This window comes from Serinus canaria, chromosome 3 (assembly GCF_022539315.1).
Source record: "Serinus canaria isolate serCan28SL12 chromosome 3, serCan2020, whole genome shotgun sequence".
Lineage (NCBI taxonomy): Eukaryota > Metazoa > Chordata > Aves > Passeriformes > Fringillidae > Serinus > Serinus canaria.
The window spans coordinates 35,708,939-35,725,012 of record NC_066316.1 but is presented as its reverse complement, the minus strand read 5'-3'; the positions used below and the strand labels follow the sequence as shown (position 1 = coordinate 35,725,012).

The following is a 16,074-nucleotide window of genomic DNA, read 5'->3' as shown; positions in this document are numbered from 1 at the left end:
AGCAAGTGATAAATACAGTATTTCCTAGCTGGAAGGGTTTGTGCATTGGAAAACTGAAGGTCTGATCTTGGTATTAATGCAAACTTTGGCTAAATGCATGACCTTGGGCTAATAACTTAAGAAGTGTTATTGTTTCCCACCTTGAAAAAAATAGCTAGTTTACAACCTTGTGTTCTTTGCACAAGGAACACATAGTTTGGAGAGACTCCCAAAGGGGAATCCCTTTCCTTATGGCTTTCATCCAGCTGGCTGTGGAGCACTCTGCAGCCTGCTGTCAGGTACTAACACTGCCTTCTCACTGAATTCTTCTTGGTTCTTGTGCTCCAAAGTGAGGGAGTGATGAAAGCCTCCTGGTGCTGGGAGATCCGCTGCTTCCAAGTGTTAGGCCTTATTACTAGAACTGGGCTTACTGGAGAAAAAGCTGGTTTTGTGGATCGCATCAAAAACATAAAATCAGAGAATTTGATTCAACAGTCTATTTCTGCCTTTGCCATTGTCCTGAGTCATCTTTTTAAAACTCCTTCATCAAAATATTACTACTGGTTTTGTTACTTTAAATGTTGGGGGGTTTTTTGAATAAACAGTCTCCTCTTACAGGTTGTGGGTTAAACTACCATAAGCGATGTGCCTTCAAGATTCCAAACAACTGCAGCGGAGTGAGGAAGAGGCGCCTGTCTAACGTGTCTTTGCCAGGAGCAGGGCTTTCAGTTCCAAGACCAGCACAAGCTGAACACACATCCTCTGCCTCTGAAGAAGTATGTAATGTGAAAGAAAAAACAATTTCTGTTTTAAATTCTTTAACCTCTGCAGAACTAGATAGTGTTTTAAGTGGCTAATGATGAGTAGGTGGGAGTCAAGCTTAACCATTATGATTGGTTTTAGTGAATTTTAAAATACGGTGATTCTTGGACTTTGACACTTACTGCTTATTATTACTGTGAGAGAGGCAACAGGAAATACATTTTAGGTTTTATATATAATTTTGTTATTGGCATTTTATTCAAGGTTATACAAAATCCTGAGAACTTTGGCTTCAGAATGATAAAACATCTTGCCTTCTTAGTAATACAGATTAGTTCTGTAATTATTGTGTAGGCATGGATTAGTTACTTGGCCAAAGCAGTACAATTTGTAAGCTTTAATACTGGGGAAGAGTGTTCCTGATCTGTTGCTAAGCTTTTCACAGAATTAATCCAAAAAATCCCAAACCCTATCAAGGAGGGTGTAGGGGATGAAAAGCTTACAGTAAAAACAGACATCCATAGTAGTTCCTTGTGATGATTGCTGAGAGGTTATCAATTACATAACAAATATCAATTATCAAGTATATCCCAACTATATTGGGATCATAAGACAGGAGAGGCAGGGAGTAGATCCATTTGTTTGTGCCTTAGGCTTTTCTAATCATCTCTTTCTTTACACTATAACTATTCTTACCACAATTTAAAATACAAATCATAGAGTCTAGTTCAAGAACGTGATTTTTTAGCTAGAGGCTATAAAAGCTTAGTCTTGAGTAATGAAAAACATTTATTTTGATGTTTATGACTACTGGTAAGAGTGAACATAGAATTGTAAGCATTTATCACAGAATTTAACTTTGATTTCTGTGTGCATGTTTACTACTTGTTTGATACCTCTTTATTTTACTCAATGCTTCTTCTGTTTTAATTGCTTAAGTTTTTCTTTTAACTTCATTTCAAAGATTTTTTTTTGAGGCAGTTTAATTTTCTAAATAATTTTTGAATTTTCTAAATAGTTTTGCCTAATTTAATAAGCTATCCAGTATGCTATTCCTTGCTTCTAAAAACTGATAGTTTGAGGTGGTGATTGCAATTTGGTTTACATGCCTCCAGTGCTTTCCATTTTACCTTCTATGTGGAGGTTTATATGTGCTGTCTGCACCTTGTCAGGTTGCACAAAAAGTGAATGTCTTGAGTGAATTTCTAGCATTTTATCTTCTGTGGAAATAAAGGTTCATACATAACTTCCTGGTTTCTGTAAGGCTTTTCCATCTGGTATTTTCGTGGTTTTGTTTTACAATACCAGAATGTCCTCTTAAAGCTTTTTGGCCAGGTTGCTTTCTTGTCTGGTGACTTTTGGAGCCAACACCTCCCTTACAGCCCTGCTGACATTTTTTTTCATCCGCCAGGACCCCCAAGTCCTTCCCAGCAGGGCTGACACCAATTCCCAGCCTGTGTCGATACAGGGAGGTGCCCCAATCCAGGTGCAGCGCCAACACTTGGCCTTGTTGAGCTGCATAAGTTTCACATGGACCCACTTCTCAAGCTTATCCAGGTCCTGCTGGATGGCATCATGTCCCTCCAGTGTGCCAGCTGCACCACTCAGCTGGGTGACATCCACAGATGTGCTGAGGGAGCACTCGTTCCTGCTGTCATTGGTAAAGACATTTAATAGCTCTGGTCCCAGTATCAGCCCTGAGGGACACCACTTGTCACTGATGTCTATCAGGACGCTGAGCCATTGACCACTACCCTCTGAATGTGACCATCCAGCCAATTCTTTATTCTCCTGAGAGTCTGTCCATTGACTCCATCTCTCCACTTTAGAGTGAAGAATGTTATGGTGACCATGTCAAACGCTTTACAGAATTCCAGATAAATGACACCTGTAGCCATTTTCTTGTCCACTGATGGAGTCACTCCATCATGGAAGGCTGCTGGCTGTCCTGAATCACTTCCTCCCTTCATGTGCTTTAGCAAAACTTAGGATCTCTGTGATCTTCCCAGATACAGAGGGGAGGCTGAAAGGTCAGTGGTTCCCAGGGCTGTCCATTCTGTCCTTTTTAAAAATGGGTGCAGTTTTTGCCTTTTTCCAGTTCACCTGACTGCTGTGACTTTTCAAAGCAGTCTTGGCAGTAGAACTGTTCTGGTGCAAATTATGTATTCCTTCTTTATTCCAGCGTTGCTGCCCAGAACCTAGTAAGAGGATTCCCTCTTGGAGTGGCCGCCCCATCTGGATGGATAAGATGGTGCTTTGCAGAGTGAAGGTCCCACACACCTTTGCTGTTCACTCTTACACTCGTCCCACCATCTGCCAGTATTGCAAACGGCTGCTTAAGGGCCTTTTTCGCCAAGGAATGCAGTGTAAAGGTAAACATTTAATTTGCTGCTGTAACAGTCAATTTCAGTAAAGGACTTGTATTTGAAACTGATTGCATCTTAGGTGACTGTATGCTGCAAAATAGGGACATGTAAGTTTTGAAAAATTGCATCATTTTCAGAAGATCACAGCAGCCCTCATTTTCATTGTAGTAAGCTCTGTATTGTACATTTTTTTGAAAAATTAAATTTAATTGTGTAGATTGAAAACACTGTAATTCTAGAAGGACAGTTATGAATTAATAAAAATGGGAAATGCTTCCTTTTGTTCAATATCTGACCACTAAGGAATCTGTGAGTTTTCATTGTATTATTCTAGTACAGGATACTGATTATTACCTCTTGGAAGTAGGTGTCTGTGCTGAACTTGCATGGTTTTTATGTAGCATATGTTAACATACATGGCTTCAGTTCTCAGGCTCTTCCATGTGGTTCCTAGTGCATAACTAATGTGATCTCCTTCCAGCTTTTTATTACTAGTTAGTGCAGATCTGTTGGCTTTTTTGCAGTAAACAAAAGTCTGGTAATGTTTATGATTCATTACTATAGAAAGGAGTTTCTGTTTCTCATGTGAGTTTGTCAAATGGGAGTATTGAAGGTCACCTTTTTAAGGGAGGTCACTCAATACATTATCAATTTGCTTTATTAGAGGAGAGAAAATATTGTAAGCTTACGGCTGCATTAACCTTTTTTTTTTTGGCTAGTAATACTGCTGTCTCATGTGAGTAAGGAAGTAGTTTTATTTTTCATTTCTGTTCTTATTTGCAGTCTTTGTGGTCTGTTTGAAGTCTGCATCCTGAACTGGTTTTGATATTTTTTCCAGTCAGTGTGTCTCTTGGATACACATGATACAAAAATAATGAAGCCTGAAAAAGATGCCCTGAGGTTTTAACATACAGATGCTTCTGGCCATATACAATTGCTATGACTGTATCCAGCTGAACAAATAGGGCTACCACATCAGTTTCAGGGAATTGAATGGCACTGGATAAAAATATTATTTGTATGCATGTTGAGCATTTATGCATGGAAAACAAGCCTAGAGAAAAGCCATGTATATGTGCAGGACAGAAATAAGTGTCTTAATAGGCCTCCATTTATGCAGTAAGATCCTATACTTATTTTTAATATATCAGGAATTGATATCAAGCAGTTCAAATTTTTCTTACTGGCTTTTCTTACAGATTCTTAAGGTTTCCCACTAACTTCCTTGTGCACATTCACAAAGCTTGGAGTCTTTTAGTAGTTTTATGTTTCTGATTACCCGTAAGAGCCCTGGATTTCTTGATTTAATTCAGGTTGCTATTTGGGCTCTGAGGATGATGTTTGAGATGCTAAGGCTGTTTTTGTGGTAATAAATTAAATGTGCCCAGAAACATTCCTGGACACTGAGGTCAGCTGGGACAGAATGACCCGTGTTCATTAACAAATTTTCTTAGCATCCCAGCCTGGGTGGCTCTATGCAGACTGCCTGGAGCAATTTCATAGGATGCTCTGGTTTATGAGCTAGACCTTGAAACTGGTTGAGATTATGCTAATGTTGTGGGCAAAAAGCATGCCAGGGGATGTTTGTAGCTTTTTACTAGACTAGAGATTTGCATTGCAGTATCCAGGAATGTTTCTGAATATAGTTTAATTTTTTAGGATAGATTCAGTCTTCTAGTTTTGTGACAGGATTTGAAATGTCTCTGTTTCTTCCAGCCTTCTTTAAAGTGGTGAAGTAATTGTATTCATAATATGGACTGAAGCCATGGCTGTAAAATACTGTTAATGGGTCTCCTAGGATGCATCTTTTTAGGCACTCAGAAGCTGAGCAATATTGTATTCTGCTCCAAAATTTGGCTCCTCTGCTACTAAAAATGGAGAGATAATGGTTTTTCTCTTGTCTGGGCTTAAAAGAAAAACACATTGAGCTTGTTTTGGATGGCAAAAAGAGGTTAAACTACCAATATGAAAACAATTGTGGGGGCAGTAGGGAGTTTTGAAATTCATGGTGTTGGTGGAGTTGAAAATCACAGGGATGCGACTAATAAAGGAAATTCCTGTTCATACCAGTAATGTTGTATGCTGGACTTTGTTCAGTAGGCTGCATCTGATACCTCGGGTGCAGAAATGGCACCCATCCAGCTGAGATTCCATCCCATGTCAGGCCAAATCTGGACATAGCATTATTCTGTCTGCCCTGTGTCAGCAAGAAATGGAGCTTGAGTAGTCAGGCAAATCTGTGACCTGAATGAGAGGGGAACTGGAGTTCAGGATTTACTGCAGAACATATTTGCTCTGATGTAGTTGTGTGATCATAGATGATGTGTAATCAGACTCTAATGTCTTCAAGTCTTAGTTGGCTGGTGGGGAAAAATGTTAGAGTTAAATCATATAGCAATAGAAAAAAAGATGTGGAACAAATGAAAGAATGGGAGAAATTACATCATGAGGGAAAAAATAGCTGCAGAAGAAGCTACAGAAGTAGCAAACCATTTTGTACTGGAAGGGGAAGTAGTGACATCATAAATAGTGGTGGGACAAATCAGCATGTGACATAAGGACAAGATTGCTAATTTCCTCCTGGAGGTGACCTCATTGGTGCTGTCTTCAGTTACATGCAAACATATGAATCTGAACTGAAGCTAGTGTTGGAAGAAGTGAATGATAAATGTTAGTGTGTGATTGGGAGTGAGGTTCTGATATCATGGGCTTATTTATCTGCTGTTTTAGATTGCAGATTCAACTGTCACAAACGCTGTGCACCTAAAGTACCTCGAGACTGTCTTGGAGAGGTTATTTTCAATGGAGGTAAGATGAGAATCATGCTTTCAAATGGTGAGAGATCTTTTGAGGCTGAATTAGATGCATTAGTATTTAGTTCACTCATCTCTGAATATTTGACATAGTTTTATTTATCTTGCCAGTTTTTTCAGTTAAAATGAAAAAGATTCACTGTGAAACACTCTGGTGACTTAAATATTACTTAATCGGTCTTGACAAGTTCACTATGCTTTGCTTGGGATTGCTTAATGGAAATGAAAAATCTAGAAGCCACCCCAGTGCACAAAATTTGAAGATCTGTTGTGATTGGTCTGCTCATTGTTCACCATGAAATATATATACTTTAAAATGTTAAAATCTGAAGACATGTACCATTTTTTACAACTTTCTCATATCTTAGTGGCCAGAGTTAGCTGAGGTGTTTGAGATAAAAGAGAAAGCAGAAAAATCCCAAGCCAAACCAAAAGAAAGAAATGCACTCTAATTTCTGGAAACCTCAATGAAGTAGGAGTGCTTTCTGCATAGTCCTTGCAGAATTGAAAGAGGAACGTGTGGAACACTTTGTGGAAGAATGTTTAGAGTATTTTTGTAAGTTTTAAACCAGTGTTAAGCTGATGAAATATGGGGTAGATGAGCAGATAGGGATTAAAAACCGATTTAATGGGGGAGCCTAGAGAGTGATTATCAATGGCAAATAACTTGTGGTGTACCCCAGAGGCCAACAAAGGGTCCAGTTCTCTTCAACATCTTCATTAATGATCTTGATGGGGCAGAGTGTACTCTCAGCAGGTTTGCAGGTGACTGGGAGGACTGGCAGCACGAACCCCCTATGACAGAGGGTTCGTGCTGCTATCTTGAAGGACTTCAACAGCCTGGAGAAATGAACTCGGGGGGTTGTTGGACCAGGTGACCTTTAAAAATCTCCAACTTCAGCCATTCTGTGGCTGTGTTGCCTTGTCACACATTTTTTAGTGAAACAAAATTGGCGAGGTGGAGCAGATCACATCAAACTGTTCAACTTGATTCAGAGGCTTGTGCAACAGCTGTGCTTGGGTCTGTTGCCATTGCACAAGATATCCCATCCATTCATGCTAGCCTTCTCCAGCTCCCAGGCTCTTTCCTCGATCTTGAGCAGTGTGCAACATGATGTTGCTGCAGCCAGTTTTACTGCCCTTGTGATGCTAAAATGGTAAAGGCCAAATTGTTTGGGAGCTATAGTTTCACATTTAAATTAATTTATTTTTTGTTCTTTTTCCCATTCTTAATTGAACTCACCCCAGGTAAAAAAACAAACACAAAAAAATCCCCCCACAAACCAACAAACAGAAAAACAACCATAAAAAGGCTACAGATGAAGATATTTTTGTCTTAATTCTTAGTTTTCCACAGTACCAGTTGTACAGCTTTTGAAAACACTAAATTTCTGCCTACAGAAAATCAGAGGTGAATAAGATCTATTTTGCTTTTCTCTTTTCCTGTAATTCCACAGCTCCCCTTTTCTTTCTTACTTTTCTTATTATGGACTGGAAGAGCATGGGGAGCAGAGTTGGGTTGCTGTTAATGGAGAATTTCATTTGCACAGGAATAATTCTCTGGGTCATCTCTAGCCATTGAAATTTTACTTTGTCCTGATTACTTTTGGAACAGAATTACTTAATGAGATTTAGGTGTAGGCTTTAAGCTTTTCGCTCTGTTTCAGTACGGTTTGTGTTTCAGTTGAGTCTCTCTTGCCTTGGCATTTAGCAAAATGAAATTGATAATGTTCATTGGCATACTCTGCATCTTACAGCAGAAGTGTCAAGATTTTGTATATTGTGATTGTAGTTTTATGTTTATTTCCATAAGAGTGAACTGAAAAAAAAAAGGTTGGGTTTTGGAGGAATTTATTTATTTTTTTTAGTTGAGTGTTTGAAATAATGTCTGACTTGTGTTGTTTCCAGAACCTGCTAGCCCAGGCCAGGACTTGGACATGCCGATGGAAGTTGATAGCAGTGAAATGAACAGTGATGGTAGTCGAGTTCTAGATGATGCCGAAGAGCCCTCTCCTCCAGAGGACAAAATCTTTTTTATGGATCCATCTGACCTTGATGCAGACAAAGATGAGGAAGCTGTCAAAACAATCAGGTAAGTTACAGGATGGATTTCTTTACTCAGGATATGCATTGCACAATATTGTGAGCAAAACATTACCAGTTAGCCCAGTTTTAATGCTGAAAGTGTATTTTCTCTTTGTGTGGGGTTTCTTGTTTTTTTAAGCTTGAAAATACTTTGTAAAGTTCTCCTATCTCAAGAAAATTTGAAACATAAATAAACTAAAAGAATATAGCCTCTTCTAATTGGAAGAAGTGTTATGCTATGATAGTTATTGAAGAAATACAACCAGATTATTAAAGCAAGATAAAACTTAGAACTAAACAAAGCTAATGCTTTGGTTGTTTTGGTTGTTTTTTGTTTGCTTGTTGAAGGTCTCTGTGATTTGAGCCTAATTTAGTTACTGTTATAGGCGTGTGGATTTAAACAGCATTAGTTGGGATATTTTAATATTGGCATCATAGTCTATTTATGTTATGCATAGGCTTTGCATAGTTTGCTTTATTTATCTTGAAAGTGATTTTTCTGAAGTCTTTTATCCAATAACTGTTAACAGAGTTCCTTAAATCAAATTTGATCTTTTTATTTCTCTATTATTCTGAGTAGTGTCATCCTGATTTTCTTAGTCATTCTTAATAAGATAAATGCAGTTTTATTTGGTCAAACTAAACATCATTGTAGTTCAGGGCTTAATAGCAAATTTTTGAGGGAGAGCATATAATGATACCTCCCAACTTTCAGTGATTTGTAGCTCAAGGATCTCTTGAGTGGGAAGTAACATCTACCTCTAAGTAGGATTTTTCCATTTATTTCTAATCTGATTTGAAGCAATTCAGGTTTTTGGCATGACAGAATCCTGTAGCCAATACTGTATTGTAACAACAGGCCATATTAAAGCATCCTTACTTTTTTGTTTTGAAACTATCTCACGATGTGTGTTTACAGATGTGTCTGTTAGTGCCATATGTAATGGTGTTAGGTAGGCACCTCGGTGGTTAGTTTTATTTTCAGTGCTATTAAAATCTGTGTGTCTAATTAATGGCTCTCTCAGATTATTAGAGATTATCAAACCTTTGTCTGCAGGACAGTTAATATACCTTAGCATTGATAGAATTTTCTAGTACAGTTGTGAATTTAACATACCTTGATTTATGTTTTCATAAGTTGAAAGTTTGCTTTGATAGGGACCTTCATTAACCACAATATTATGAAGTAGCATAATCAACTTACATAGACAAGAATAAATGGTAGTTATGCTGATGTTAATTATATTTCTGTGGTGTAAAATGGCATGAAAGACCTACAGTCTCAGCAGATTGTTTTGAAAGAGGATAATTTCTGTAGGTGTCCTCAGTCCAGTGTGTTTCTTCTCTGTTCCTTAAGTACTGCAATACTTGCCCTAGGAGACCTAGCAGGAACTCAAATTCATCCATCAACTAAATCTGCATGGGAAGAAAAGGTGTCTGTTCCTGAAAATTATGGACTGTAACGACAGTGTCTGTTCCTGAAAATTATGGACTAAATGCATAAAACAAGTATAATTGCAGTACTGTTGTATTTTAACTTGTTGCATATTAAACTGTTGTGTCTTCTTTTTAGTCCTTCAACGAGCAATAATATTCCTCTCATGCGAGTTGTACAGTCAATCAAACACACAAAGAGGAAGAGCAGTACAATGGTGAAAGAAGGATGGATGGTCCACTACACTAGTAGAGACAACCTGGTCAGTTACTTCAGCTTCTTCTTAAATTATTTCTCTAAACTAGTGTTTTATATTTCTGATTAGAGTTTAATTTAAAAGAGTTTAGCTGTGAGAGTTTAGCTTCATTAAAAAGAAATCTGTTCCAGGGAGAAACTGTAACTTATTCAAAATTCTTCATGTGATGATTGAACAGTACTTTTCCTTCTCCTCTTTAAGAAGGAAAAGCATCTCTTCATTGTCTCAAATTAATTGTATGCGCAGTATTTCAGCTTTCCTGAGAAAGTAACTTAGAATAATTTGTTTGTGTCATCTTTCTCTTTAGTAGTTGAACTAAATACTTGTGTCTTTTTTTCTATTCTACTATGTGAAAAGGTGGAATTCATAAGAATATTATGTGTTGAGAGTATTATTCTAATGATCTAGGTGTTTGTGAGTAGTTATGTGTAGGTATGGGAACCCTTAATTCCTCTAGCACTTCACTCTAAAAGTTCTGTCTTGACTGTATGTCCTTGGGTATGCCAGCATTCCCCAAAAAGACTGTGTTGTTTGTTGCCAGTGCTACCAATAATGCTACCTTAATTGAGTAGGCAAGCTACTTGATTTTTGTGCATTGAGGAGGAAGACAAGGCAAAATAACAGGGTTCCTTAGTATTGCCTGATGGGAGGAAGTGAATAAATCCTCTTGTTTTTTGGTAGATGAATGAAAAGGATGAATTTAAGAAGTTCCTGGGTCTCATGAAGAACATTATGGTATATTGAGACTGTTCATGAAAGGCAGCAGAAATACTTTTGCATTCTTTATCTCTGTGGTATCTGATTGGAGGAGACCTTAGAGAATTTAAAGAAGCAAAGTTATTTAAGTTCTGATGAAATCAATTTGAAGGGTGATAATAGGCAGCTCTGTACTGTAATGCTTTCACTTCTTGTGATTGTCAGCTAAACTGACTGCTGTAAATAGTCTTTGTGAAGCTGCCTTAAAAACCATTTCTTTAAGGTACAGTTTTCTAGTACCTAGATGTATTTATCACAATCCAAAATAAGTATCTAGCGTATTTTAGATATGGTTACAGCCAAGACTACATAAAAGTCACAATTATCATCCGCTGGCTGTGGAAAAACTAAGGCCAGGTAGCAGACAAAGGTGAATAGTTGTAGCAGAACTGTTCAGGGCAGACCTGGTATTCAGCTTTCATTTAAACTTTCAGTACAACCAGTACGTTTTCCCATGGACTTTTTTTTTTCTTTAAGCCTTCCCTTAGTGATCTGATGAAACACCTTAGTTTAGTTTGATTTTCTTCATCTGTCAGTCTGGCTGCTACCTCGATGACATCAACTGAAAAAGGCCAGTCAAATGAAGTATCCTGACCCAAAGGATAGTCAGCCAAACAAGATCTCACAGAGCTTCCTAATGGGAGGAGACTTCCGTATTGGGCATTACAACATCGGCTATTTCCCTTGACTGTTCCGTTCTCAGCAATGTCAGACTGTTTCCTATTCCTGAAACAACTGGGCTTCCTATCAGTTCCAGACAGGTTCATTTTAACAGCAGGATCTGTGTGCTTCTTGTGCTCCCTGATAACAAGATGTTTCACCCTTTAAAATGACAAGTATCTATGTCATCAACTTTATTCTTTTTCTGACCTTGGTCCCATCTTTTCTCAGAGTAGGGTATGGGGCAGATTTTGAACCCCTGAGTAAGTTACCAGCCTTTCCCTTAATTCCTCTCCTCCTAAGTCTTTCCTGATACCCAACTGAATAAAGAGCATATATGTCGAAAGGAGGGGTTTACACCTTTGGTTTCTTTCACCCATTGTCCCAGTGCTGTCTGGGAACTCCTTTTAGTTAAATCCATTTTTGATCTAGTTTTCTTTGTCTAACTCCTATAGGTTGACTTAGCTTCTCCCTGAGTGAAGTGATTTAAGCTCTGCTTAAATATGGGGGAAAAAAAGAAGCTTTGCTTTTAATGTGACAAAGTTTATAAAATATAAATATAATAAAATGGTATTTCAAACTTTGTCATCCTAAGTTAGGGTTAAGGGTCTTGGGTTTTTGTCCCAGAAAAATGGAAGCGGTTTTCTAACTCTATGAGTGTGGTGCAAGAAAAGTATCTTACAGATACTTAGATTCATACAACCATATTAGCTTTCTAAAAGCTTCCTTGTTTTGAGGAATATTCTTCTGCTTAAATTACAAGACAGTTATATACAACAGTTAATCTGTGTTACTTTTTGGTTGGGGAGACTTCTTTTTGGTGGATACTTCCAACAAAGGGCTATGCAGTCTGTCTTGTTTGTTTGGGGTTTTTTTCCCCAAAAAGTATTTTTTTCATTTGAATCTCATAATGTGTCTGTTTTGCCTCTATATTGAAGGAAGAATTAATTCTTCCATCAATATAGAGGCAAAACAGACACTAGGCTTGCTCCCTGCTTGAACCCTTGCAATGTTGGTATGAGGGCAAAAAGGGAGAAAGCATGACTCCAACAGTTGTCACTAAATGTACGTGACTCAGATTTTGTGAGAATATGCATCTGGAGTAAAACCTGTCTAGTAACTGTTTTTTCCTATATGAGTAACTCCTGTTGTCACTGCTTTTGCTGAAAGGTAAGTGATATTTTTGCTAGTTTTTGGAAATGAGTTTTGAGCTGCTTCTTCAGTTAAGACAAAGTCTTTATTCCCAAAGTTTATTTTTTCATTTCTCTAGTCTAAGATTACTGTAGATTTATTTTGAATGATTATCACAGTAATTTAAAAAATGAGATAGCAAAAGCCATATGAGAGTTTTATTCCTTATGTAATTGTACTGTGCATTTTGTAGAGAAAAAGACATTACTGGAGACTGGACAGCAAATGCCTCACACTTTTTCAAAATGAATCTGGAACAAAATATTACAAGGTAATTAATGATGACTAATAATTATGTTTTGCTTGATTTATGCAGTGCTTTATAGATATGAAGTCTACTGTGAGCAGTTTACGTATTATCTCCGTTTTTCCATCTCTTTTTGAATCAAAACTGTGACCAGGTTAATTGTTGCCCAAAGCCTGTAAGTGAGAAGGACCACGACTAACTCTGAGAAGTTGCTTGCAGCTCCTGCTCTAATTCCCTTGAGTATGTCTCTCCTTACATTTTTGCATGTACTGTTCTCCTGAATTACCTGGCATATTAAGCTTCCCTCACAATTACCAGAGAATTTCTTTGGCCACCAGTTAAATGAAGGCTTGGATTTTTGTGCTCTCTGAGTAGTAGTGACTGAAAGTTTGCATGCTTATATGTTTTATTTCAACATTCCTCAAATTCATTTACTCCCTACCATACAACTGAAAGTTTCAAGCAAGATTTACAGGAAGATTTACTGTGTAGCCTTATGTTCATATAAATTAAGCTTAGTGTATTGTCAATGTAGGATTGTGTTTGGTGGTGGAATATTCAGAAATTGCATTTGAATGTGTAAACAGGACTTTTCCCTTTCTTGTCTTATGCCTTTAGGTGGGGGTCCAAATCTTGCAGCTTCTTGCTTTGTAACATCTCTAAGATCAAGCCTTTTCTCTGTACACCCAGCTAAACTTGCCCAGATCCTTTTCATCCCTATCTTGACCAATGCAGTTTCTTCTCAGACCTCTCTGATACTTGTATTGCCCTGTGCATTCAAAACACAGCTGGTAAAATATGTTCCTTGCTTGTTGCTCCATTATGTCACTGCTTTTAGTCCTTTCACTTGCCCTCTTGCACTCCTTGTTTTAACTGCTTAGATCTGATTGTTTGTCTTTGCTGTTAATTCACAGTTTTTGCCTTTACATTTATTTGTCCTTCATCTCAATCAGCTGCTGTCTCTTATCCTCCTAATGCCTGCCCAGTGTTCATCTGCTTGTTCACTGCTCTTGCAAGTGACATGCACCTGCACCTTCCCATGGATGTGGAATGTCCTCCTCCACCTAGTGTGAACGTGAAACCATTTCTTCCTTGAGATCTGTTCTGTAATACTCTTGTACCATGGTCTTAAACTGACCAGGCAGAGGATAATATCTGTATGTAGATAATATCTGCTAATATCAGTATGAAAGAGAATCTTTACCCAAAATGATTCTGATGCACAAAGCGGTGCTTATTGATTAGCATGTATAGCTGCATCCTCTCCTTAATGTTACTGTTTCACTTTCTCCCCCTCCTGCTCTTCTCTGCCTGAGCTGTATAAACTGCAAGGGGAAAATGGTCATTCTCTATTTGTGCATCACTTACCCATGTAGTGGGGGTGTGTCTCATGATGAACATAAATGTAGTTTGAGTAGAAAATAGTAGCTGTATGGAGAGAAGTGTGGTGGGCCTGAAAATCTGTCTAGGCTTGCATATAGATATTCAGAACACCGGGTGTTCAATGTTCATGTGCAACTCAATTTTATTTATGAAGCTTGGTGTTTTTTTTTTTTTTTATATATTTGATTTGGTTTCTTTGCAACGCTTGCAGTTATGGGTGTTAGTATATTAAAATATTATGTGCATTTTCATTTTTTAATGTTTAATATCTTTCTTCAGGAGATTCCACTTTCAGAAATTCTCCAGGTGACTCAGCCTCGAGATTTTTCACACGTGGTGCAGGGCAGCAACCCCTACTGTTTTGAGATCATCACTGACACGATGGTGTACTTTGTTGGCGAGAACAATGGCAGCACTCATCACAGCCCAGTTCTTGCTGCCTCCGGAGTTGGACTTGACGTAGCTCAGGGCTGGGAGAAAGCCATCCGCCAGGCCTTGATGCCAGTCACTCCTCAGCCTAGCGTTTGCACTGCTGCAGGACAAGGAAAAGATCACAGTAAGCAGGCAGACGAGGTGCTCTTGTTCATGTTCTGAAGCTGCTGATAGTAGTGATTCCTTTGGGAACACTGCTTGTTTAGGGTGAAGTATTGTCTGTTGGTTATCCGCTGAATTGGGTTCATCATTTTCCATGAGTCTCTAAAAGGTGACCCTCAGGTTTGTGGAGGGTGGGCAAATCCTTTAATCCGTTGTAGCAGAAAATAGTAAAGAATCAGATTTACATCAGATATGAATGCAGAGTTTTATTGTGGGACCACTAAGAACACACACAGACGTAAGAAGGGAGTACAGATTAGATATTTCTAATATACATAACTAAATAAATATATTCAGATTATATGCATACACTTTGAAAGAGCCAAATTTGGTTTTTTTTAATGTTAGTATATATATGTTTATATTTTAAAAATATATATACATATGTTATATGTATATACAAATATATACATATATATATGTTTATATTTTAAAAATTCTATGAGATGTCAATAGATAACAAGAAGTAAAGTAGTTAGTGTTGCTATTTAAATACCATCAGTGATGTAAAAAACTTTTTCTAAGCCATGAGTAGTTATAAAAAATATCCTCTTCTTCTTTTTATGCACCTTCCCTCCCTTTTTGCATTTGGCATAGGATTATATTCATTATCAAGGCTCCACTAAACTTATAAATTGTTTTCTTGCTTTTAAGACATCTCATTGTTCCTTGCAACAACATTCATTCTCATTCTATACTGAGATTTATGCTTTCACTTTTTAGTTTCCTTTCAAATTCCAGCCACTCTTTATCTCCTTGCATAAAAATTTTCTTTTGCAGTAGATTCTGAGATCAGTTTCTCTGTCTCTGATATCTGGCTGCTCTGCATCAGCAATAGTTAAGAACATGTTAATGCTAGTCTGAGGTGAAGGCACTTCCTGCTAATGCAGCAATGGTCTAAAATAGTAAACTATGAAATGCCACTACTGGCATTGGTATGTGATTACAGTGGAGAAACATACCTGTGAGTGGTACCTCATACCTGGCTTTATACACACATAAAATGCCACTTTTGATATGGAATTTTTAGTTTCATATATATATGAACGTATATATCTCTATATAGATACACCAAAATTCTCTTTACTTTCTAGCATCTAAAGCTTACTGTCGCTGATAGACTTGCAAGACACTTGATTTTTCCAAAACAAATAGTTTTTCAGATATAAATAATAACATTCCATTGACATTGGTAGAGACTTCAACTGCAGTGGTAGATACTGAGAGGGAGTATTTTAGTATGTTTAGGATTGTTGGAGTATAAGAAGCTACTTTCTGTTGGGGAGTGGTATTTAGATATTTTTAGACAACTCAGGTTGGTTTTTAAACTCTCAGAAGGCCACAAAATGTCTGTTCATCCCTCTTCTTCCTACACTTTGTGAGTCATGAAATGTATCTCAAGAGCCCTTAAGATAATTAGATTTTAATTTTGAAAAAGGTCTCAAATACATGCTTTTAAATGAAAGGACCAAAAGGAGGAGGGAGACATTGCTAGCGCTTGAAGTACTTGCAGCAACAGGGAATTTGTAGTGTCAAAGTGTCCAAAA

The 16,074-nt window shown here is 37.6% G+C and overlaps 1 protein-coding gene across 3 annotated transcripts in view; it reads left to right on the top strand.

Moving 5' to 3' along the window:
- Positions 1-16,074, top strand: part of PRKD3 (protein kinase D3) — a 44,091-nt gene that overhangs the window by 15,999 nt on the left and 12,018 nt on the right. For all 3 annotated transcript variants that reach the window (XM_030235647.2, XM_030235646.2, XM_009091835.4), the window contains exons 5-11: positions 598-755; positions 2,924-3,113; positions 5,838-5,915; positions 7,829-8,012; positions 9,579-9,702; positions 12,497-12,574; positions 14,213-14,489. In XM_030235647.2, coding sequence (XP_030091507.1) covers positions 598-755; positions 2,924-3,113; positions 5,838-5,915; positions 7,829-8,012; positions 9,579-9,702; positions 12,497-12,574; positions 14,213-14,489 — 1,089 coding nt within the window. The remainder of the gene's footprint in view (positions 1-597; positions 756-2,923; positions 3,114-5,837; positions 5,916-7,828; positions 8,013-9,578; positions 9,703-12,496; positions 12,575-14,212; positions 14,490-16,074) is intronic.